The 23,996-nt window shown below is 43.8% G+C and overlaps 1 protein-coding gene across 2 annotated transcripts in view; it reads left to right on the plus strand.

The window, feature by feature from the left end:
* LOC112250848 (voltage-dependent calcium channel beta subunit-associated regulatory protein-like) overlaps window positions 1–23,996 on the plus strand; it is a 54,459-nt gene that overhangs the window by 11,980 nt on the left and 18,483 nt on the right. For both annotated transcript variants that reach the window (XM_024421333.2, XM_024421334.2), the window contains exons 2-4: window positions 10,566–10,638; window positions 20,336–20,484; window positions 21,556–21,617. In XM_024421333.2, the coding sequence (XP_024277101.1) occupies window positions 10,591–10,638; window positions 20,336–20,484; window positions 21,556–21,617 (259 nt within the window). In that variant the 5' untranslated portion in view covers window positions 10,566–10,590. The remainder of the gene's footprint in view (window positions 1–10,565; window positions 10,639–20,335; window positions 20,485–21,555; window positions 21,618–23,996) is intronic.

The raw sequence follows: 23,996 nt of genomic DNA on the forward strand, positions 1-23,996 counted from the left end.
TCTGATCCAACAGGTCCAAGACGTGCACAATGGGATTGAGATCCGGGCTCTTTGCTGGCCATGGCAGAACACTGACATACCTGTCTTCCATCACAGATGGAGCAGTATGGCTGGTGGCATTTTCATGCTGGAGGGTCATGTCAGGATGAACCTGCAAGGAAGGGTACCACGTGAGGGAGGAGTTTGTCTTCCCTGTACCTCACAGCATTGAGATTGCCTGCAATGACAACAAGCTCAGTCCGATGCTGTGACACACCGCCCCAGATCATGACGGACCCTCCACCTCCAAATCGATCCCACTCCAGAGTACAGGCGTCGGTTTATCGCTCATTCCTTTGACGAATCAGACCATCACCCCTGGTGAGAGAAAACCGTGACTTGTCAGTGAAGAGCACTTTTTGCCAGTCCTGTCTGGTCCAGTGGCAGTGGGTTTGTGCCCATAGGCGACGGTGATGTCTGAGGACCTGCAACAGGGCTACAAGCCCTCAGTCCAGCCTCTCAGCCTATTGCGAACCGTCTGAGCACTGATGGAGGGATTGTGCAGTGTAACTTGGGAAGTTGTTGCCATCCTGTACCTGTACCGAAGGTGTGATATTTGGATGTTCCGATCCTGTACAGGTGTTACACGTGGTCTGCCACTGTGAGGACGATCAGCTGTCCGTCTGGTCTTCCTGTAGCGCTGTCTTAGGAGTCTCACAGTACGGACATTGCAATTTATTGCCCTGGCCACATCTGCAGTCCTCATGCCTAAGGCACGTTTGTGCAGATGAGCAGGGACCCTGGGCATCTCTCTTTTGGTATTTTTCAGCGTCAGTAGAAAGGCCTCCTTTTATTGTCCTAAGTTTTCATAACTGTAACCTTAATTGCCTACAGCCTGTATGCTGTTAGTGTCTTAATGACCGTTCTTCAGGTGCATGTTCATGAATTGTTTATGGTTCATTGAACAAGCATGAGGAAATAGTGTTTAAACACTTTACAATGAAGATCTGTGACGTTATTTGGATTTTTACCAATTATCTTTGAAAGACAGGGTCCTGAAAAGGGGATTTTTTTTTTTAAAATATTTTTTTAGTTTAGTAAATAATGGCTGTCTCAGTTTTTTTTTAAACTGTCAGGAGGAGTAAAACAAGGTTGTCCACTATCTGCATATCTATTTATTATTGCCATCGAAATGTTAGTTGTTAATATTTTTGTTGGATCTAAATTTTAAGGGATTAGAAATCCGTGGCTTAAAAACAAAGGTGTCGTATGCTGATTCATGTGTTCTTTTAAAACCACAAATTTAATCCCTCCACAGCCTCATAGAGGATCTAGATTATTTTTGCTAACCTCTCTGGATTAAAACCAAATTCTAAGTGTACTATATTACGTATTGGATCACTAAAATGCAACTTTTTGCATTACCATGTAGTTTACCAATAAAATGGTCTGACGAGGATGTGGACATAATCGGTATACAAATCCAGAAAGAAAGAAATTATCTCACGCCAACAAATTTTTAGAGGAAGTTAGCAAAAATAGATAAGATCTTGCTACCATGGAAAGGAAAATACCTGTCTATTTGTGGAAAAATCACCCTGATTTTAACTCTTTAGTCATATCAGTGTACCTATTTGCTTATGGTTTTGCCTACACCTAGTGACTGACTTTTTAAATGATATGAATCCAAAATATTCCATTTTATTTGGAATGGCAAGCCAGACAAAATTAGAAGGGCCTGTTTTGTATAAGAATTCAGAGGGCAGAAATTATTAAATATTAAAGCATTAGACCACTCCCTAAAGGCTTCAGTCATACAAAAGTTATACTTAAATCCAAACTGGTTCTCTAGTAAATTGGTAAGAATGTCTCACCCCATGTTCAAGAATGGTCCGTTTCCCTTTATTCAGATTCCAACTGCTCACTTTTGGTTATTTGAAAACAAAATTATCTCCAAATGTTTTAATATCTTAACAAGCCTTAAAGTTGGTTGCAATTTCAGAAGACAGAACAAATATTGTGGTTAAACTCAAATATACTAATTATTTTTTTGAAATAACTTTTAATTTTGATGATAAAAAGTGTAATTTTTTGTAAATGGTCACACATGCAGTTAACATAGACATATGGAAATGTCTGCACTAGCCAAAATTACAACCAACTAATTGCAGTATTACCACAATTGGAAGAGGCAAGTAGGGGGGGGGGGTGTAAGGAACTTGTCTGTTGGCCCTTCATTAAAGATCATAAATGGTTAAAGAAAATTGTGATAAATAAAAACATATACCAATTTCATTTAAGGACAAATATTGACAGCTGTGTCATTATAATTTGCAAAATAGTTGAAGACATTTTCAACCTACCGATTCCATGGTTTATGAACTGACACGCAAAACAATGCCGGATTCAAAACTTCAATTCTTTAAAATTATTATTTATTTAAAAATTATTATTAATTTACAATCTGTAGAAGCTATGAGAACAAAGGGTCAGTATTTTTGTGAAGCATCACAGCACAATAGCATAATATGTAGAAGCCTAAGTGTTTACTCCAATTGGGGGGAGGGCTGGTAGGGTTTGCGGGGAATAATAAAGGTATATTCTAAAATGTGTGTATTTACCCCCAAAATAAATATATGGGGATTGGAAATGATGCAGACAATTTACATTGATGGGAGCAACAATCTATCTGCTATATTAAAGCTGATCAACCCCTTTAAAAAGCCATTTCTTTTTTCCCCCACATCTGAAATAAAACATGATTTGATTTGCCATAAGTGTCAACACTGGACTGAAAATCACCATAGACTTCACCAACCAGGGATTCCGTCATGATAGAATGAGGTGATCGTGATGAATTTAGGAGGAGTGTTTACACTTCCTCCAGGCTGCAGGAGTGCTCCAGGGGAGATGTGGCATTTGATATAAATGTGAGGATGGTTCTTCTAGCTCACTACTTGGACTTGGTTATGCAGATCTAAAGAAAATGAGCAAAGTCCTAGGGATTCCTTCCTTGAGTCTCTGCTTATATCAGAGAAATGACCAGAGTGACACATAAATAAAAAGGGGGAGTAGCCCATGATTGTCAGGTGACTTGCTGTGTATAAATAATTATTTCCTTGCTCCAGCAAATGTTTTCAAAGTTAACAAAACAGAGTGATAGGAAAACAGACCTACAGTGAAGTTGAAAGTCCGTGTTGCCCGGCAACAGCCCCAAAACATCACTGCTCTAGAGATCTGCATGGAGGAATGGGCCAGCAACAGTGTGTGAAAACCTTGTGAAGACTTACAAAAAACGTTTGACCTCTGTCATTGCCAACAAAGGGTATATAACAAAGTATTGAAACTTTTGTTATTGACCAAATACTTATTTTCCACCATAATCTGCAAATAAATTCATTAAAAATCCTACAAAGTGATTTTCTGGATTTTTTTTTCTTTCTCATTTTGTCGGTCATAGTTGAAGTGTACCTATGATGCAAATTACAGGCCTCATCTTTTTAAGTGGGAGAACTTGCACAACTGGTGGCTGACTAAATACTTTTTTTGCCCCACTGTATACAATTCGTGTCGCATTAGGCTACAGCCCTATGACACTGTAGGCTAATGTGATTAGTGAGAAAAAAAAATGTGTTACATAAAGTAAATTATATGCTAATATTAACATTGGGTAATATGCTGATATTTAGTTCTGCAGTTATGACTGATGTTGACAGACACATAAGTACTTTATCCCCCCTCTTTAGATTCAGAGAGGGCTACAGTCGATGGAGAGTGCTGCAATTAGAAGAGCATATGCAGATATAGACCCAGACATGGCATCCTCATCCAACAACTCTGCTATCATAGACCTTAATGTATCCTTTGATGGCACTTGGCACGAGAGGATTCCCTTCCAACTACGGGATAGGTGTGACCTGTTCACCGAATGTGCTACCTTGTCCCGGACCTGCTGTTTTTGACTCTCTCGCTGTCTACCGCACCTGCTGTCTCTAACTCTGAATGATCGGCTATGAAAAGCCAACTGACATTCACTCCTGAGGTGCTAACCTGTTGCACTCTCTACAACCACTGTGATTATTATTTGACCCTACTGGTCGTCTATGAACACTTGAACAGCTTGGCCATGTACTGTTATAATCTCCACCCGGCACAGCCAGGAGAGGACCCCTCAGAACCTGGTTTCTTCTTAGGTTCCTACCTTTCCAGGGAGTTTTCCCTAGCCACCGTGCTTCGACATTTGCATTGCTTGCTGTTTGGGGTTTTAGGCCGGGTTTCTGTATAGCACTTTGTGACATTGGCTGATATTAAAAGGGCTTTATGATTGGTGCTGGTACCAGCGAGCCATAGAAAATGGTGAAGATCCACCCTGTCACAAAAACCTTGGAGGCCATACATTTTTTTTTTAAGAGGTTGCATAGAAAATGGTACCTGTATATCATAGGATGTCAAATGATAACATCCTCAAAAGAATGTAGCATGGAGGAACCCAGAAATGCTTGTCTGAACTCTAATATGGTTGCGATGCCCCAAAACTGTCTGAGGGCAAAAGCCACATTGACGGAGCAGGCAGTATGGCAGTAACCACGTTCAATGAGGAAGCCACTGCTATATCAAATGTGATGAACAAATTGTGGCTCGACAGCATATTGGTGACACTGGAAGCAATCAGAGGAGGATGCAAGGCATGTTGTGAGAGCTGATTTGTTTTTTTTCCTCAATGGAGTGTGCCAAGCGAAGGCGCAGGTCCCATGACAGTCGAGTAAAGCGGCACCAGCAACAACTCAGAGGGCCTTCCATATGGGGCAGGCATAGCTGATTCATGTTCTGCACATTTCAACAGCCATACAAAAAATCCTTGTATGTGACAAATTGAGTAAAGTGATATGAGAATTTGCCCAGAACTGCCCAACAGACCAGTATTCAAAGCATATGCTCTGTTGCTTGAAACAAATGTAGGTAAAGGTATATTTGATGTTTAGAAGTTGTCACATTAATTAAAACTCTTATTTATAGATAAGTACATTTGAATTGCATTAGCATATCTTTATCAGCCATTTTCTAAAAATGACATGTGCCCCAATTCATTTCTCAGGCTTCAACGGATGTCAATTCACAATATTCCACACAGGTTCTTATGTCTTATAGTCATATTTACATAGGCTTTTTTATATCTTGTGTTGTCTTGATTTTAAATGTCATTTTATATGCAAAATATGCATCCTTCATACAAGTGTTTTTTAAATAAAAAATAATGCCATGAAATGACAGTATTTTTATATACTGATCTGTAAAAGTCTGACCATTGAGTGTCTTATCATAATAAAACAAACATTCTGCCTTGAACCAGTGTTGAAAAACAATTATTGTAATAAGCAAATTCGTGCATATTTAAGGCCAGTTTGCCTCATTTGCATATTTTAAAAATTATTAACTTGCAATACAATATATTGTGTTATGTATACATTCAACTGGTAAAGTTTGTCAGAGTAAAGAAAGAAAATCCCTATTTTTACTCTGATGCCCGGCTGTAAAAAGTAACACTAACAAGGGGTACCGGTTATAGGTAATTTGTACATGTAGGTAGGGGTGAAGTGACTAGGCATAGATAATAAATAGAGAGTAGCAGCAGTGTACAAAACAAATGGAGGGGGTCAATGTAATAGTCTGGTGGCCATTTGATTAATTGTTCAGCAGTCTTATGGCTTGGGGGTAGAAGCTGTTAAGGAGCCTTTGGTCCTTGACTTGGTGCTCCGGTACCGCTTGCCGTGTGGTAGCAGAGAGAACAGTCAATGACTTGGGTGACTGGAGTCTCGGACAATTACAATTTTTAAAGTCTTTCCTCTGATACTGCCTATTAAATAGGTCCTGGATTGAAGGAAGCTTGGACCCAGTGATGTACTGGGCCATACCCACTACCCTCTGTAGTGCCTTACAGTCAGCTGTCGAGCACTTGCCATACCAGACGGTGATGAAACCGGTCAGGATGCTCTCAGGATGCAGCTGTAGAACTTTGAGGATCTGGGGATCCATGTCAAATCTTTAAAGTATACCGTCACCACCTGGGGGTGGTGTCCAGCCTTTCAAAGCACTTCATGGCTACCGACGTGAGTGCTACGGGTGGTAATCATTTAGGCAGGTTACCTTTGCTTCCTTGGGCACAGTGACTATGGTGGTCTGCTTGAAACATGTAGGTATTACAGACTCAGTCAGGGAGAGGTTGAAAATGTCAGTGAAGACACTTGCCAGTTGGTCCGTGCATGCTTTGAGTACACATCCTGGTAATCCATCTGGCCCTGCGGCTTTGTGAATGTTGACCTGTTTAAAGGTCTTGCTCATTTTGGCTACCGAGAGCGTTAAAACACAGCTGGTGCTCTTGTGCATGCGGCAGTGTTGCTTGCCTCGACGCGAGCATAAATGGCATTTAGCTCATCTGGTAGGCTCGCGTCTGGGTTTCCCTTTGTAGGCCGTAATAGTTTTCAAGCCCTGCCACATCAGACGAGCGTCAGAGCCGGTGTAGTAGGAATGAATCTTAATCCTGTATTGACACTTTGCTTGTTTGATGGTTCGTCTGAGGGCGTAGCGGGATTACTTTTATAGGTGTCCGGATTAGTGTCCCGCTCCTTGAAAGCGGCAACTCTAGTCTTTAGCTCGATACGGATTTTGCCTGTAATCCATGGTTTCTGGTTGGGATATATACGTACAGTCACTGTGGGGATGAAGTCGTTGATGCACTTATTGATGAAGGCGATGACTGGGGTGTTGTACTCCTGACATTGGATGAATCCCGGAACACATTCCAGTTTTTACAGTACATTCTGAAAGTATTCAGACCCCTTCTCTTTTCCACATTTTGTTACATTACAGCCTTATTATGAACTTGATTTTTTTTTATCCATCTACGCAATTAAAAAAAAAAAGTATTTATTTACATAAGTATTCAGACCCTTTTGTTATGAGACTCAAATTGAGATCCAGTACATCCTGTTTCCATTGATCATCCTTCTACAATTTGATTTGGAGTCCACCTGTAGTAAATGAAATTGATTGGATACGATTTGGAAATGGGCACACCTGTCCTATATATAAAATCCCACAGTTGACTGAGCGTGTCAGAGCAAAAACCAAGCCATGAGGTCGAAGGAATTGTCCATAGCGCTCCCAGGCAGGATTGTGCCGGGGCACAAATTTGCATAATTGAAGGTCTCCAAGAACACAGTGGCCTCCACCATTCTTAAATGGAAGCAGTTTGGAAGCACAAAGATTCTTCCTAGATCTGGCCACCCAGCCAAACTGAGCAATCGGGGGAGAAGGGCCTTGGTCAGGGAAGGGACCAAGAACCTGATGTCCACTCTGACAGAGTTCCTCTGTGGAGATGGGAGAACCTTCCAGAAGGACAACCATCTCTGCAACAGTCTACCAATTAAGCCTTTATGGTAGTGGCCAGACAGAAGCCACTCCTCAGTAAAAGGCATATGACAGCCCACTTGGAGTTTGTCAAAAGGCACCTAAAGGACTCTCAGACCATGAGAAACAAGATTCTCTGGTCTGATGACTAGTCAGGATCGAGGGAAAGATGTACAGAGATCCTTGATGACAACCTGCTCCAGAGCTCTCAGGACCTCAGACTGGGGCAAAAGTTCACCTTGCAACAGGACAATGTCCCTTAGCACACAGCCAAGACAACGCAGCAGTTGCTTCGGGATAAGTCGCAATGTCCTTGAGTGGGCCAGCCAGAGCCCGGACTTGAACCCAATTTAACATCTCTGGAGAGAGCTGAAAATAGCTGTACAGCGACGCTCCCCATCCAACCTGGCAACTTGAGAGGATCTGCACAGAAGAATGTGAGAAACTCCCCAAATACAGGTTTGCCAAGCTTGTAACATAGTCAAGGCTGTAATCGCCAGCAAAGGTGCTTCAACGAAGTACTGAGTAAAGGGTCTGAATACAAATGTAATATTTCAGTTAATTTTTAATACATTTGCAAAAATGTCTAAACCTGTTATTGCTATGTCATAATGGGGTGTTGATTTTTGATGGGGGAATTCAATCAATTTTAGAATAAGTCTAACGTAACACAATTTTTGTTTACTTTACAGTAAGCGGCAGGTAGTCTAGTGGTTAGAGCGTTGGACTTGTAACCGAAAGGTTGCAAGATCAAATCACCGAGCTGACAAGGTAAAAATCTGTCGTTCTGCCACTGAACAATTCAGTTAACCCACTGTTCCTAGGCTGTCATTGAAAAATAGAATTTGTTCTTAACTGACTTGCCTAGTTAAATAAAGGTAAAATGTAAAAAATGTCAAGGGGTTTGAATACTTTCCAAATGCACTGTATCTGTGATCAACCGATGCGTATCTGTATTCCCAGGCATGTGAAATCTATTGATTGGAGCCAAATGAATTCATTTAAATAGACTTATTTCCTTATGAACTGTAACTCAGTCAAGTCTTTGAAATTGTTGCATTGATAATTTTGTTCAGTATATGTTCCCTGGCAAGCTGAGATCCTTAGGAGAATGTTCTGTGGTGTTTTTTTTTACAGATGTTATGAACAACATTTTTGAATGTTAGAGAATCCCAAGGAAATTTAATTCCAAACATTTTCTTTGATATTAAATATTTGGTGATTTAAAAAAAAAAACTATTTTCATGTTTATGGGTTGTTATCATCCTAATGTTAGCTCAAACCCTAATGAGAACTTAATAGTAATGTTTGATAATATCTTGGGAATATTCCCAGTTTGCTGGGTTTTATTTATATTTGAAGTCGTCTTGCCACTATGTACATACAAAGTATGTGAACTGTTTGGAATTGCCATGAATTTCTGCATAAATTGGTCATAAAATTTAGTCTGACCTTCATCAAAGTCACAACAATAGACAAACACAGTGTGCTTAAACTAATAACACACAAATGATTGCATTTTCCTTGTCCATATTGAATACATATAATTTAAACATTCACAGTGTATGGTGGAAAAAGTATGTCAACCCCCTAGGCTAATGACTTCTCCAAAAGCTAATTGGAATCAAGAGTCAGCTAACCTGGATTCCAATCAATGAGACGAGATTGGAGATGTTGGTTAGAGCTGCCCGGTCCTGTAAAAAACACACAATTGGAGTTTGCTATTCACAAGAAGCATTGCCTGATGTGAATCATGGCTCAAACAAAAGATTAAGATTAAGAATTGTTGACTTTCATAAAGCTGGAAAAGGTTACAAAAAGATCTCTAAAAGCCTTGATTTTCATCAGTCCACGTAAGACAAATTGTCTATAAATGGAGAAAGTTCAGCACTGTTGCTACTCTCCCTAGGAGTGGCCGTCCTGCAAAGATGAGACGAGCACAGCGCAGAATGCTCAATGAGGTTAAGAAGAATCCTAGAGTGTCAGCTAAAGACTTACAGAAATCTCTGGAACATGCTAACATCTGTGAGTCTATGATATGCAAAACACTAAACAAGAATGGTGTTCATGGGAGGACACCATGGATGAAGCCACTGCTGTCCAAAAAAAACATTGCTGCACGTCTGAAGTTTGCAAAAGAGCACCTTGATATTCCACAGCGCTACTGGCAAAATATTCTATGGACAGATTAAACAAAAGTTGAGTTGTTTGGAAGGAACACACAACACTATGGAGAAAAAAAGGCACAGCACACCAACATCAACAACTCATCCCAACTGTAAAGTATGGTGGAGGGAGCATCATGGTTTGGGGCTGCTTTGCTTCCTCAGGGCCTGGACCGCTTGCTATCATGACGGAAAAATGAATTCCCAAGTTTATCAAGACATTTTGCAGGAGAATATAAAGCTATCTGTCCACCAATTGAAGCTCAACAGAAGTTGGGTGATGCAACAGGACACGACCCAAAACACAGAAGTAAATCAACAACCAGAATGGCTTCAACAGAAGAAAATAGTGGCCTAGTCAGAATCCTGACCTCAACCTGATTTGAGATGCAGTTGCATGACCTTGAGTGCTTCACACCAGACATCACAAGAATATTGCTGAACTGAAACGGTTTTGTAAAGAGGAATGGTCCAAAATTCCTCCTGACCGTTGTGCAGGTCTGATCGACAACTACAGAACATGTTTGGTTGAGGCTATTGCTTCCAAAGGAGGGTCAACCAGTTATGAAATCCTACGGTTCACATACATTTTCCACCCTGCACTGAAGGTTTACACGGTGTGTTCAATAAGGACATACATGTATACTTGTTTATTAGTTTAAGCAGACTGTTTGTCTATTTAAGATCAGATCAAATTGTATGACCAATTTATGCAGAAATCCAGGTCATCCCAAAGGGTTCACATACATTTTCTTGCCACTGTGTTGGTATATGTTCTGAAGTGTATTTGTTCAGATGCAATGCCACTTTCATATGCAGCCGGTTGATAAAGGTGGCCCACAGTATAATTATGTTACAGGCCTTTGTCATTCTGTTTTTGTTTTTCTGCACATTCCTCAATTATTTTAGAGGGACATATGTCTGCAGATATATTTACAGTAGATCTCTCAGATATAACTGGTGTTTTGTGGTGTCTATTCCAACAGCTGCCTAACTTCCTGTTTGTTGTCTCAGGGGGACGCTCACGCTTGCCTGGACCATGAGCAATGAGTCTACCGTCTGGAACAACCTCACCGAGAACTCCACCGTAAGTCACTGCCAGAGCCCCTTCTGTGTGGGTTTTCTGCTAACTGACAGAGCTGACTGTTCTTCCTCTATTCTGCCTGAATGGCTGATAGAGGAAACATCCTGGGCTGGGTCTGAAATGATTAAATCCCTGATCTAATCTTAAATTTAATTCCTCCTTAGAGAAATTATTTTCTGATGTCAGCAGTCAACACTGGGGTAACATGAATATTACTGAGTTTATGGTACAGACTACAGTTTTTAACCTTGGTAACTGCATAACTTGGTTACTGTTACTATAGCCTTTGTGACTGGTATTAAACATGCTTACAATAGCAGCATGCCTTTGTACAACAGTTGTACTGCTGCCCTTGAGCGGTTTGCATCTAACAATGCAATGGATGAAGGAAGTCCCAAAAGTTTGTTTCTGAGTAAACAAGCTGGAGCGTTTCTAAGGCTTTTGTTTGGATAGTAGTCTATCAAAAGGGACTTTCTGGTTGACTGATGCTTTTTCAAATTAGCCACACACAGCTTCTCTAGAGCCAAAGTGCCTTGACATGCTGTTGGTGGGGTGAAGGTTTACTGTCTGAAAGGAAGCTCCTACCTCTTTGTAAAGCTTTTAGGTAGACACATTTCTATCATATGGAAGTCCAACCTCCTTCAGAATGACTTTTTTTGGTCGAACCTAAACTATGCGTTGAACAACCAGCCTAAAATCTCCTCCCTGTTGTATTCAGTCAGCCCAGCACCACCATCAGAGCACCTTTTCCTGTCTTAGGTGCAGACAGGTTAATAGCACAGGCCACAATTGATAAATTGCTCTGTGGCATTTATAGATTCACGGTGCACAAACCAGTGGGTGTAAATCAATGGCGTCAACCTGCATGCTGTAATTGGTAAGGTTATGCATCTGCACAGTGGATTGTTTGTATTTCTCATAGCATTGTCTGTTTTTAACATCTGAAAGCTACTAGAGTTTTGATCACCCTTACCATACCTGGTCTTACACAATAGGCAGAAGTACAGTACCAGTCAAAAGTTTGGACTCACCTACTCAAGTGGTTTTCTTTATTTTTTTACATTGTAGAATAATAATGAAGACAGCAAAATTATGAAATAACACATGGAATCATGTAGTAGGCAAAATATTAAACAAGTCAAAATTATATTTGAGAATCTTCAAAGTAGCTACCCTTTGCCTTGACAGCTTTGCACATTCTTGGCATTCTCTCAACCAGCTTCATGATGTAGTCACCTGGAATGCATTTCCAACAGTCTTGAAGGAGTTCCCACATGCTGAGCACTTGTTGGCTGCTTTTCCTTCACTCTGTGGTCCAACTCATCCCAACCATCTCAATTAGGTTGAGGTTGGGTGATTGTGGTGGCCAAGTCATCTGATGCAGCACTCCATCACTATCCTTGGTCAAATATCCTTTACACAGCCTGGAGGTGTGTTTTGGGTCATTGTCCTGTTGAAAAACAAATGATAGTCCAACTAAGCTCAAACCAGATGGGACGGCGTATTGCTACAGACTGCTGTGGTAGCCATGCTGGTTAAGTGTGCCTTGAATTCTAAAAAAATAAAATGTAAAATTAAAATCACTGACCGTGTCACCAGCAAAGCACCATTACACCACCTCCTCCATGCTTCATGGTGGGAACCACAAATACGGAGATCATCTGTTCACCTACTCTGTCTCACAAAGACATTGTGGTTGGAACCAAAAACCTCAAATTTGAACTCGTCAGACCAAAGGACAGATTTACACTGGTCTAATGTCCATTGCTCGTGTTTCTTGGACCAAGCAAGTCTCGAGTCCCCCTAGAGTCTGCGAGAGCGGGGGCGGAAGATGACTCATCGGCTGACAACATGGTAACGACTGGACTGGAAACGACTACGAGTAATGAGAGCACAGCACAAGAGAACACCACAGCAACTGTCACAAGTTCTGCTGCAACAGTGGGCCACAAACAGATGCAGGTATGTGTCTGTGGTTGGAGGAAAGTTACATCACACCATGGGTTGAGGATCCACCAGGGGAAGAAGGGGTGTTTGGGTAAAGAGAGAGAGAACTCGCATTGATTACTTTCTGCGAAAAGCGATCAAATCAGTCGACTGAAGCACAGCAACTGGACGTAAACCATAGTTTGCAGTGCATCAGTACCACTGTCTCATGGAGGACGTAAACTCAAGCACCGAAGTAACAACTGAGGTGGAACCAACAACAGGAGTGGAACTCACCCAGCCTCCCAGACCTGCAGTCGAGAGGAGACTACCAGGGCACAGACCATATGTGAAGTGGCCTGGCGCCAGTGACAAGAAGTTGTGGGAAACCGTGAATACTGACCTTACCTTGACCCTCAACTTCGAGGCACAGTGGAGAAGAAGTTGGAGAGGATGGGGGACATCTATGAGTATGGGACAGAAAGATTTGGAGTGGAAGAGGCAAAAGGTGGGAGAAAGGTTGCAACCCCACCAGTTTCCAGGAGGCAACAAGAAATCAAGCACCTCGTTCAAGAAAGGCGGCAGCTTAAGAAACAGTGGAAGAAGGCCTCGGAAGTGGAAAAGGAGGGCATAGAGGCACTTCAGGCTGACATCAACCCGGTTGGCATCCCTCTGTAGAGCAGAGAACCTACGGAAACGCAGAAGGAAGAAAGAACAAACTAGAACTCGATTCTATAAAGATACCTTCAAGTTCCTTAAGTCTCTTCACAAAGGAAAAAAGTGGAGCTCTAAAAACAACAAAAAGACCTAGAGGAGCACCTGAGAACAACCAAACTTTGACTCAAAGCGACATGAACATCTGGCCATCCCACCCATTGAACCCCCGGAACATCATATTGAGACCAGCCCTCCGACATGGAAAGAGGTGGAAAACACAGTTTGACGGGCAAGAACAGCATCAGCCCCGGGGCCAAATGGAGTCCCGTACAAAGTGTATAAGAACGCACCAGACATCCTGAGGTTCCTCTGGAGGCTTATGAGAACAGCTTGGCAGAAGATGATACCCAAAGTGTGGCATAGGGCAGGCGGGGTCCTGATCTCTAAGGAGAAGGATGCAGTGAACATCTGCCAATTCCGCCCAATCTCCTTACTGAATGTCGAGGGTAAAATCTTCTTTAGGGTCATTGCCCAGAGGATGGCCGAGTACCTGCAAAGGAATGCGTACGTTGATACATCTGTACAGAAGGCAGGAATATCAGGGTTCTCTGGCTGCTTGGAACCATTCCAGCATGATCTGGCACCAGATCCAAATGGCCAAGGTGGAGAAAAGGGACCTCCATGTAGTCTTCCTCAACCTCGCCAATGCATTTGGCTCTGTGCCCCATGAACTCCTGTGGTCTGCCTTCAGATTTTTCAGATCCTCAGATCCTCATAATGGGTTGCTGGTGGACAGCGAGTCGACTCTGGTTTCCGCCTCCCTCCACTCAGAGCCTACATTGACGACATTACAACATTGACCACCACTGTCCCGTGCACCAGGAGACTGCTCAGAAAACTCGAGGAGAACATCAGCTGGGCCCGTATGAAGATTAAACCATCCAAGTCACGCAGCATCTCGATTGTGAAGGGAGTACTCTCTGACCTGAAATTCTTCATCGGAGATGACCAAATCCCAACAGTGTCTGAGCAGCCGGTAAAAAGCCTTGGAAGGTGGTATGATGCAAGCCTGAAGGACAAAGACCAGGTGCAACAGCTGCGCAAAGACATCAGTAGTAGCCGACAGTCCATCGACAACACCCAGCTACCTGGAAAGTTAAAGGCTTGGTGTCTGCAGTTTGGTCTCCTACCCCAGGTGTTGTGGCCCTTAGCACTGTATGAGGTTCCAATCTCAACAGTGGAGAAGATGGAAAGAGGAGTCACAGGCTACTTAAAGAAGTGGCTCGGAGTTCCACGATGCCTTACCACCGTAGGCCTCAATGGAGATGGTGTCCTCAAGCTGCCCCTCACCAGTCTAACAGAGGAATTCAAGTGTGCAAAAACCAGGCTCCAGATGACACTGAATGAATCTCGAGACCCAGTGGTGAGCAACAACGCGCCGACCTTGGCAACTGGGCGAAAATGGAGGCCAGGAAAAGCAGTCCAGAAGGCAACAGCAGCCCCTAGACATGCTGACATTGTGGGTCATGTTCAGCAAGGGAGAGGAGGCCTTGGGCTAACTAGCCGTGCTGCTTGGAGTAAGGCCACTGCACCCTAGCGGCGGAAGATGGTAGTGCAGGAAGTACGCCATCAGGAGGAGGCTGCAAGGTGGGCCAAGGCAGTCTCTCTTGCCAAACAGGGACAGTGGACTCAATGGGACAGTGTGGAGAGGAGGAAGATCAGCTGGAAGGATCTGTGGGCCATGGAAGCGAGGCGGTTGAGCTTTTCCATCAGAGCAACATATGATGTCCTTCCAACACCAATTTAATCTTCACCAATGGTATGGTGAAGATCCGGACTTTGCCCTCTGTTCCATGCCAGCCAACCTCAGGCACATTCTCATAGGGTGTAAAACAAGCCTCACCCAAGGACGCTACACTTGGCGTCACAACCAAGTCCTTAACCTTGCGTCCGCCCTGGAGGACAAGCGAGCTGCCACCAACTCCCTACCACCCACAGCAGCATCACACTCCTTATGGACAAACTTTGTCCGCGAAGGGGCTAAACCACCGAAGAGCGGCTCTACACCATTAGAGCGAGACCAGCTGCGCTTGGCCCGCGACTGGAAAATGCTAGCTGACATTGGCCCGGCAACCTGTGTTTCCTCCGGAGATCACAACCACCACCCTAAGACCTGACATGGTGCTCTGGTCCCGTTCGCTCAATAAGGTCTTAATCATTGAGCTCACAGTACCCTGGGAGGACTCAGTAGATGAGGCTTATGAGCGAAAACATCTGCGCTATGCTGATCTAGCTGCCGAAGCACGGCATCATGGCTGGAACACAGAAGTCCGACCAGTGGAGGTGGGCTGCAGAGGTTTTGTGGCAACATCTACAACCAGACTGCTTAGAGACCTGGGAATTAAGGGCCAGAGCCAGCGTTCGGCAATCAAAGCTGTATCGGAGGCGGCAGAAGGCAGCAGTCAGTGGCTCTGGATGAAGAGGAAAGACCCCAGCTGGGCCCCGAAGTGAGAGGGCCAGGAGGTATGCGGTCAACAATGCTTGACTCAGGGAGGAGGACGCCCCTGCCATGCATAGTCCCATGGGATGTTGGCTATCAACAACAAGGCAACTCCTATGACTAATTGGGAATGGGACGCAAGCGTAGGATTGATCACCCTGTCGCTGGCCGCCTTTGGGGAGGGTGTATAGTGTGAAAGGCCGAAACACCCTAGGAACCAAAGGTACACTACTGACGATGCGCTCCTCAAATTTCACCACGCTCTCTGTTCATTAACTCTTGGAAGTGCTTGCACAAAGGATAGTAACATCTCATCCTGTGTTCTTGGAATCTTATTATTATTGTCCTTTACTAGCGGTTTCTTTGCAGCAATTCGACCATGAAGGCCTGATTCACACAGTCTTCTCTGAATAGTTGATGTTGAGATGTCTGTTACTTGAACTCTGTAGCATTTATTTGGGCTGCAATCTGCGGTGCAGTTAATTGCCAATTATCTGAGGCTGGTAACTCTAATGAACTTATCCTCTGCAGCAGAGGTAACTCTGGGTCTTCCTTTCCTGTGGCGGTCCTCATGAAAGTTTCATCGCAACGCTTGATGGCTTTTGTGACTGCACTTGAACTTCCAATGTTCTTAATCTTCATGTCTTGAAGTGATGGACTGTCGTTTCTCTTTGCTTATTTAAACGGTTCTTGCCATAATATGGACTTGGTCCAAACCAGCAGGTATACCTTCTACGTCAACACCAGGACCAGCTGGCACAACTGGGGACGGCTATGGGAGAGTTTCTTCAGTCTCGAACATACATTGCCGTCAACTAGTGGAGGATACTCTACAAACAGTTGCGCCAGCACAACAGCCCATTCAGCAACCCACTCAGGTCAGTGATACCCGTTTGTCCCTCCCTGGATAAATATGACAGCACCCCATCTAAATGCTGTGGCTTCCTACTTCAGTGCTCCCTCTTCTTTATGCCCCAAAGGGGAGCCCCCACCACCTAGAGGTCCAAGATTGCCACGGTTATTTCTCTGACTGGGCGGGCTTTGGAATGGGCCATGGCTGCCTGGGAGAGAGGATGAGCTAGATTCATATGAGGGGTTCATGGCTCTGTTCAAATGCATCTTCGAGCATCCCCCGAAGGGCAGAGAGAGGGGTGAGTGCTTATTCCAATTATGGCAGGGGGACCAGACGGCTGTTTGAGTACATGCTCACCTTCCGGACAGTAGCAGCATCCAGCAGATGGAACGAGCCGGCGCTTCATATGCTATTCCAAAGAGGTCTGTGCGAGGAGGTCCAGACGGAATTGGTCTGTCGAGATGACAACCTCTTTGGACACACTCATTGCGATGGCCATCCATCTGGAGGACCTACTACGTGAGTGTTGGAACTCATCGCTTCTCTCCCTCCCTCAGAGAACACTCTGGATCAGAGCCTGAACCCATGGAGGTAGGGGTCTCACACCTTCCGGCAGCTGAACGATGCAGACGGGGGCTGTATTGTGGTCAAGGAGGGCACCAGTTCCAGCGGTGTCCGGTGCTTGCTAATCCGGGATCCACAAGAGCAGAGGGATGGTCACGCGATCTTCCACCTCATAGGACCGGAGTGAGTATTCCATCATCCTGTGTTCTTGGAATCTTATTATTATTGTCCTTTACTAGCGGTTTCTTTGCAGCAATTCGACCATGAAGGCCTGATTCACGCAGTCTTCTCTGAATAGTTGATGTTGAGATGTCTGTTACTTGAACTCTGTAGCATTTATTTGGGCTGCAATCTGCGGTGCAAAGTTTGTCCGGCGGTGTCCGGTGCTTGCTAATCCGGGATCCACAAGAGCAGAGGGATGGTCACGTGATCTTCCACCTCATAGGACAGGAGTGAGTATTCCATCTTCATCACTCTCTACTAAACTCTCTTTTTGGTGTCCATCACACTAGTTGACTGTCCCTCGTGTACTGTCTACAGCGTTCGTGGATTCCGGTGCCTTGATCAGACCCTTGCCTCCTCTCTTAACATCATCTCATACCCGTTCTCCTCTCCTTTCCCGGTTCAAGCCCTTGATAATCAGCCACTAGGATCCGGAACCTCACACATCACCCAACCACTCATCCTCACCATTGAGTCCATTCATCAGGAGAATATCCTTCTTCATCACCAATTCACAAGATCATCCTCGGCCTCACTTGGCTTTAACGCCATAACCTCACCATCTCATGGTCGAGGATGAGAATCAGACTGGTCACCCGAATGCCAGAGGACCTGCTTCCCCATCCCATATGGTTCCACCTCAGTTGCAAGTCCTGTGGTTTCCCTTCAGCCCAATATCCCAGAGGTATACCAGGACCTGTGGGAGGTATTCTCCAAGACCGACGCCACCTGTCTTTCTACTCATCATCCCCTGGCACTGTGCCATCAATCTGCTGGCAGGGTCTGTGCCTCTGCACAGATGCATTTACCCTCTGTCAGTGGTTGAGACCCAGGCCATGAATGATTACATCCAAGAGGTGCTCCAACAAGGTTTCATCCGCACGTCCACTTTTCCTGTGTTGGCTGGTTTCTTCTTCGTGGCCCCAAAAAATTGAAGGTTACGCCCATGTATTGAGTACATAGGAATCAACGCAATCACCGCAAAGTACCTTACCCTCTCCCGTTAGTGCCGGCAGCCATTGAACAGCTCCGCGAGGCCAGGTTCTTTACCAAACTGGACCTGAGGTGTGCATACAATTTCATCCGGTTCCGGGAGGGGGATGAGTAGAAGACTGCATTTAGCACGATGTCTGGTCACTATGCTATTTGGTTTAGGTAATGCTCCGTCAGTATTCCAGGCATTCATTAATGAGGTGTTCAGGGACATGCTCGGACGCCAGGTGGTCGTGTATATCGATGACATCCTGGTCTACTAGGCTACCCTGGAGGATCACATCACCAACGTTCGAGCAGTCCTGGAACATCTCCTGGCTAACCACCTGTTCTTCAAGGCTGAGAAGTGCCAATTTCATCAGAAGGCTGTCTCCTTCTTAGGCTACAAAATCAGCCCGCAGGAAGTCAGGATGGATGACAAGAAGGTAGATGTGGTCAGGTCATGGCCTGTTCCAACCACCATAAAGGGGTTACAACGGTTTTTGGGATTTGCCAACTTCTACCTCCATTTCATCAGGAACTTCAGGTCCGTCACCTCTCCTCAAGGGTGGGCCCTGTAGGTTGGTGTGGAGCCCAGCAGCCAACAAGGCCTTCCGTCTACTGAAGGGACTTTTCACCTACACCCCATTGCTCAAACACCCAGATCAAACACTCCCACTTCGCCTGCCCTGCAAGAAGCTGAGGCCCCGGTTTGTGGGGCCGTTCAAGGTTCTCTGGAGGATCAACGAGGTGACGTACAGGTTACAGCTTTGCAGTGACTACCGTATCTCACTGTTTTTCATGTCTCCCTTTTCAGGCTGGTGGTTCCTGGTCCCCTAGCTGGACACCGGGGGGGGTCTGGCCTATGCCGTCAGATCTCTACTGGACTCCCGACTGTTGTGAGGGTCGGCTTCAGTACCTGGTGGACTGCTAGGGGTATAGCCCAGAGGAGCGGTGTTGGATTCCTGGTGGAGGACAGGCCCGCTCCTCGTCCTCGGGGCCATCCCTTTGGTCGGCGTCATCCTGCGGCTGGAGCCGCACGCCGGGGTACTGCCTCGTCTGCTCCTTCCCTCCGGCGTCACCGGTATACTAACCACCGGTCCTGGGATCCATCATTACACACACTTGTACGTCATGAGGCACACCTGGACTCCGTTACCTCACTTATTACCTCTCCTATATCTGGCACACCCTTAGGTTCCTTCCCCAGTCAGTATTGATCCTGTATTTATGCAAAGACACTACTATGTTGTCTGGTTCCATGTTTGTTTTATTAAACGTTTCATCTGCTTCTTGTCTGTGTCTTCATTACAGCTATCTTCTGTATACCAACTATCTTGTCACAACACAACTGATTGGCTCAAACGCATTAAGAAGGAAAGACATTTTACAAATTCATTTTAACAAGGCACTCCTGTAAATTGAAATGCATTCCAGGTGACTACCTCATGAAGCTGGTTGATAGAAAAGTATAAAATATTTTTGATTTAACACTTTTTTTGGGGTTACTACATGATTCCATATGTATTCAAAATTATTATACAATGTAGAAAATAGTAAAAATAAAGAAATCCTTGAATGAGTAGGTGTGTTAACTTTTGACTGGTACTGTATGTAGAGCTTAATAATTGCTCTCTAACAAGTAAAAGCAATTAAAAGGAGAACTGTTGCTGAGGAAAGTGCATTTTCTTTTCTTTTTTTTTCCCATTTAGGCTTCCTGCTGCCTTGTCTCACATGAATAGCCTGATCATACAGAGATCAGGGGAGCAATTAGCCAAGAGGCCCTGCTTACAAGTAGCTATACTCTGGGCTTTGATGTTCATGTGAGAAAGACAGTTTTTTTTCTTATTCTCCACTCTACCCTACACACACAGCCTCAGTGGTCCCTGTCTCTCAGTAAACACCCATTCCTCTCGGGAACTTCGTCCTGCACTTAGCCTCAACCCCAGAACAATCAGCACACCTGTGCACCCAGGTGTCCCTCATCCTCTCCAATGTTTCTCCAGGGGGTCCCATTTGAGCCTGGTAAACAACAGAATGGTTACGTCCTACTGCTGGTGCTCCTGTCCATCTTCCTAGGGGGAACACTGGTCCTGCTATCTGTCATCCTGATTGTCTCCAGACGCTGCTGTGATGGAGACCGCAGCTATAACAGGTCAGACCACTAGTCTGCATGGTTTAGTGATGTAGCTATGTATGTCTGAGTGAGATGGAGACCATCCAAATATTTGAATAGAAAGCCATGTTTATTCCATTACCATGCGCCTCTCCTTTCTGTACACAGCAGCACATATAGAGGCAGAGGCAGCTGCAGGCTGGCCAGGGCAGAGTAGTGCTGACTGGTACAAATGATGAGTGTAATGAGATTTCATAGCAGCCGTCGGCGGTGATTCATCTTGCGTCTCACACTGCTATAAGCTGTGGCTGCAGCCCTGTGAAACACACACACACCGCAGGCAGAGCGCACAGAGGAAATGAAAGGACAGAGAAATCCCTCAAGTAATTCTCTCACAGATAATATAGCACAAAGGAACCGCAGACGCACTGACAGGGAAGAGACCTCCGCTGCTCTACTGCGCCAGTATAAGGCTGTGGTGGGGGGGGTCAAAAACACAGTGCATTCAGGGCAATTAGCAATAATATAGGGAATAAACAATTCCTCCCCTTAGAGAAATGTATATGATTAGAACTGCAGATCATAAATCATTAGAACTGCAGATCATAGATTTAATCTAGTAATATTTATTAGTAGAAAACCCATCACAGGAGGTTGGTGCACCTTAATTGGGGAGGACGGGCTCGTGGTATTGGCTGAGGTAGAATCAATGGAATGGAATCAAACATGGTTTCCATTTGCTCTGTTCCAGCCATTATTATGATCCATCCTCCCCTCAGCAGCCTCCACTGAAACCCATAGTATAGAACTGACATCCCATTCTCTATTGAAGAGGTCAGGAGGTTGCTTCTCCCTGAAGGTTTCCATGTGCATTGATTCTGCTGCTACTAGTCTTATTGACCTGGCTGTGAGAGTATCCTGGTCCTCTCTATGTGCTACTGTCAGCTTGCCTAAAGTTCTAAATGCATAGGAAACATCTCAAATCACACCTTATTCCCTATATAGGTCAAAAGTACTGCACTAAATAGAGACTAGCGTATGATTTGAGACACAGCCATAGACATCAGTGGTAATAATGTCTGTGCATTGATCTGCTCCTCTGTGCTGCAGTGCCAGCGACGACCCTGAGAAAACCAACACAACCTACACTGAGGCGTCTCAACCAGTCCATGGTGAGTGAGGGAGAGTCAAAACCATGTTTATCATTCTTCCACACTTGGGATAAGAATGTATAGCAGCCGAATAAAATAGAAACCTTTGCTCCGATGCAAATAATTTCTTTAAAGTCACTGTTTCGGCAGCTAGCTGCCATGTTTTATCCCAAGAACAGGGATAAAAGGTCATGCTCCTCTGATACGTAATCATGCGGTGTAAATACAAACATTTAGATGTGGGTTTTCTGAGGATCTCTGCTGGGTATGATAATTCAGTAACACATTATATTCATTAAGCGAGACAAAGTACTTAAAGTGCCTTCAGAAAGTATTCCCACCCCTTTCACCACATTTTGTTGTGTTACGAAGTGGGATTAAAATGGCTTTAAATGTCAGTTTTGTAAACGATCTACACAAAATAATCTGTAATGTCAAAGTGGAAGAAAAATTTGAACATTTATAAAAAAATATATATATTATAAATTAAAAGCTAATATAAAGAGTCTTGATTACATAAGTATTCAACCCCCTGAGTCAATACATGTTAGAATCACATTACAGCTGTCAGTCTTTTGGGGGTAAATCTCTAAGAACTTTGCACACCTGGATTGTATACTGAACAAACATGTAAACGCAACATGTAAACTGTTGGTCCCATTTTTCATGAGCTGAAATAGAAAATAAAAACAGACATTTTGTAGAGAATTTGGCAGTACATCCAACCGGCCTCACAACCACAGACCACATGCAACCACGCCAGCCCGGGGCCTCCACATCCAGTTTCTTCACTTGAGGAGGGGGAGGTAGGGTGCTGAGGAAGATTTCTGTCTTTAATAAAGCCCTTTTCTGGGGAAAAACTAATTCTGATTGGCTGGACCTGGCTCATGATTGGTAGGATCTGGCTGCCAAGTGGCTGCACCAGTCATGTGAAATCCATAGATTAGGGCCTAATTCATTTATTTCAATTGACTGATTTCCTTATATGAACTGTAACTCAGTAAAATCTTTGAAATTGTTGTTTTTATTTTTGTTCAGTATACAATATTTACACATTCTTTTAAAAATTCTTCAAGCTCTGCCATTGCTAGACAGCCTTGAGAATGGCTTGCCATAGATTTTCAAGCTGATTTAAGTCAAGTTCTGACTAGCTAGGCCACTCAGGAACATTCAGTGTTGTCTTGGTAGCAACTCCAGTGTAAATTTGACATTGGGGTTTAGGTTATTGTCCTGCTGAATGGTGAATTTGTCTCCCAGTGTCAGTTTGAAAGCAGACTGAAACAGGTTTTCCTCTAGGGTTTTATTTTTTTATCCAAAACAACTCCCTAGTCCTTGCCAATGACAAGCATACCCATAACATGATGCAGTCAGCACCATGCTTGAAAAAATGAAGACTGGTATTCAGTAACGTGTTGGATTTGCCCCTAACACTTTATTCAGGACATAAAGTCAATTTCTATACCATGATTTTGCAGTTTTACTTAGTACCTTATTGCAAACAGGATGCATGTTTTGGAATATTTCTATTCTGTACATGCTTCCTTCTTTTCACTCTGTCATTTAAGCTTACTAATGTGGAGTAACTACAATGTTGTTGACCCATCCTCAGTTTTCTCCTATCACAGCCATTAAACTCTGTAACTGTTTTAAAATCACCGTTGGCCTCATGGTGAAATCATAAAGCGGTTTCTTTCCTCTCCAACAACTAAGTTAGAAAAAACACCTGTATCTTTGTAGGGACTGGGTATATTGATTCAAAATGCAATGAATAACTTCCCCATGCTCAAGGGGATATTCAATATCTGACTTTTTTATTTATACCCCATCTACCAATAGGTGCCCTTCTTTGCCAGGCATTGGAAAACCTCCCAGGTCTTTGTGGTTGAATCTGTTTTTGAAATCCACTGCTCGACTGATGAACTTTACAGATAATTGTATGTGGGGTACAAAGATGATGTAGTCTTAAAAAAATCATGCCACTAGAGTAGATTTCCACGCCCCCACTGATATCAATACTGAACAAAAATATAAATGCAACAATTGAAAAGATTTTACTGAGTTACAGTTCATGTTAGAAAATCAGTCAATTGAAATAAATTCATTAGGCCCTAATCTATGGATTTCACATGACTGGGAATACAGATATACATCTGTTGGTCACCGATACAGTTGAAGTCGGAAGTTTACATACACTTAGGTTGGAGTCATTAACTTGTTTTTCAATCACTCCACAAATGTCTTGTTAACAAACTATAGTTTTGGCAAGTCGGTTCGGAAATCTACTTTGTGCATGACACAAGTAATTTTTCCAACAATTGTTTACAGACAGATTATTTCACTTATCATTCACTGTATCACAATTCCAGTGGGTCAGAAGTTTACATACACTAAGTTGACTGT

The sequence above is a fragment of the Oncorhynchus tshawytscha genome, linkage group LG05, assembly GCF_018296145.1.
Source record: "Oncorhynchus tshawytscha isolate Ot180627B linkage group LG05, Otsh_v2.0, whole genome shotgun sequence".
Classification (NCBI taxonomy): Eukaryota; Metazoa; Chordata; class Actinopteri; order Salmoniformes; family Salmonidae; genus Oncorhynchus; species Oncorhynchus tshawytscha.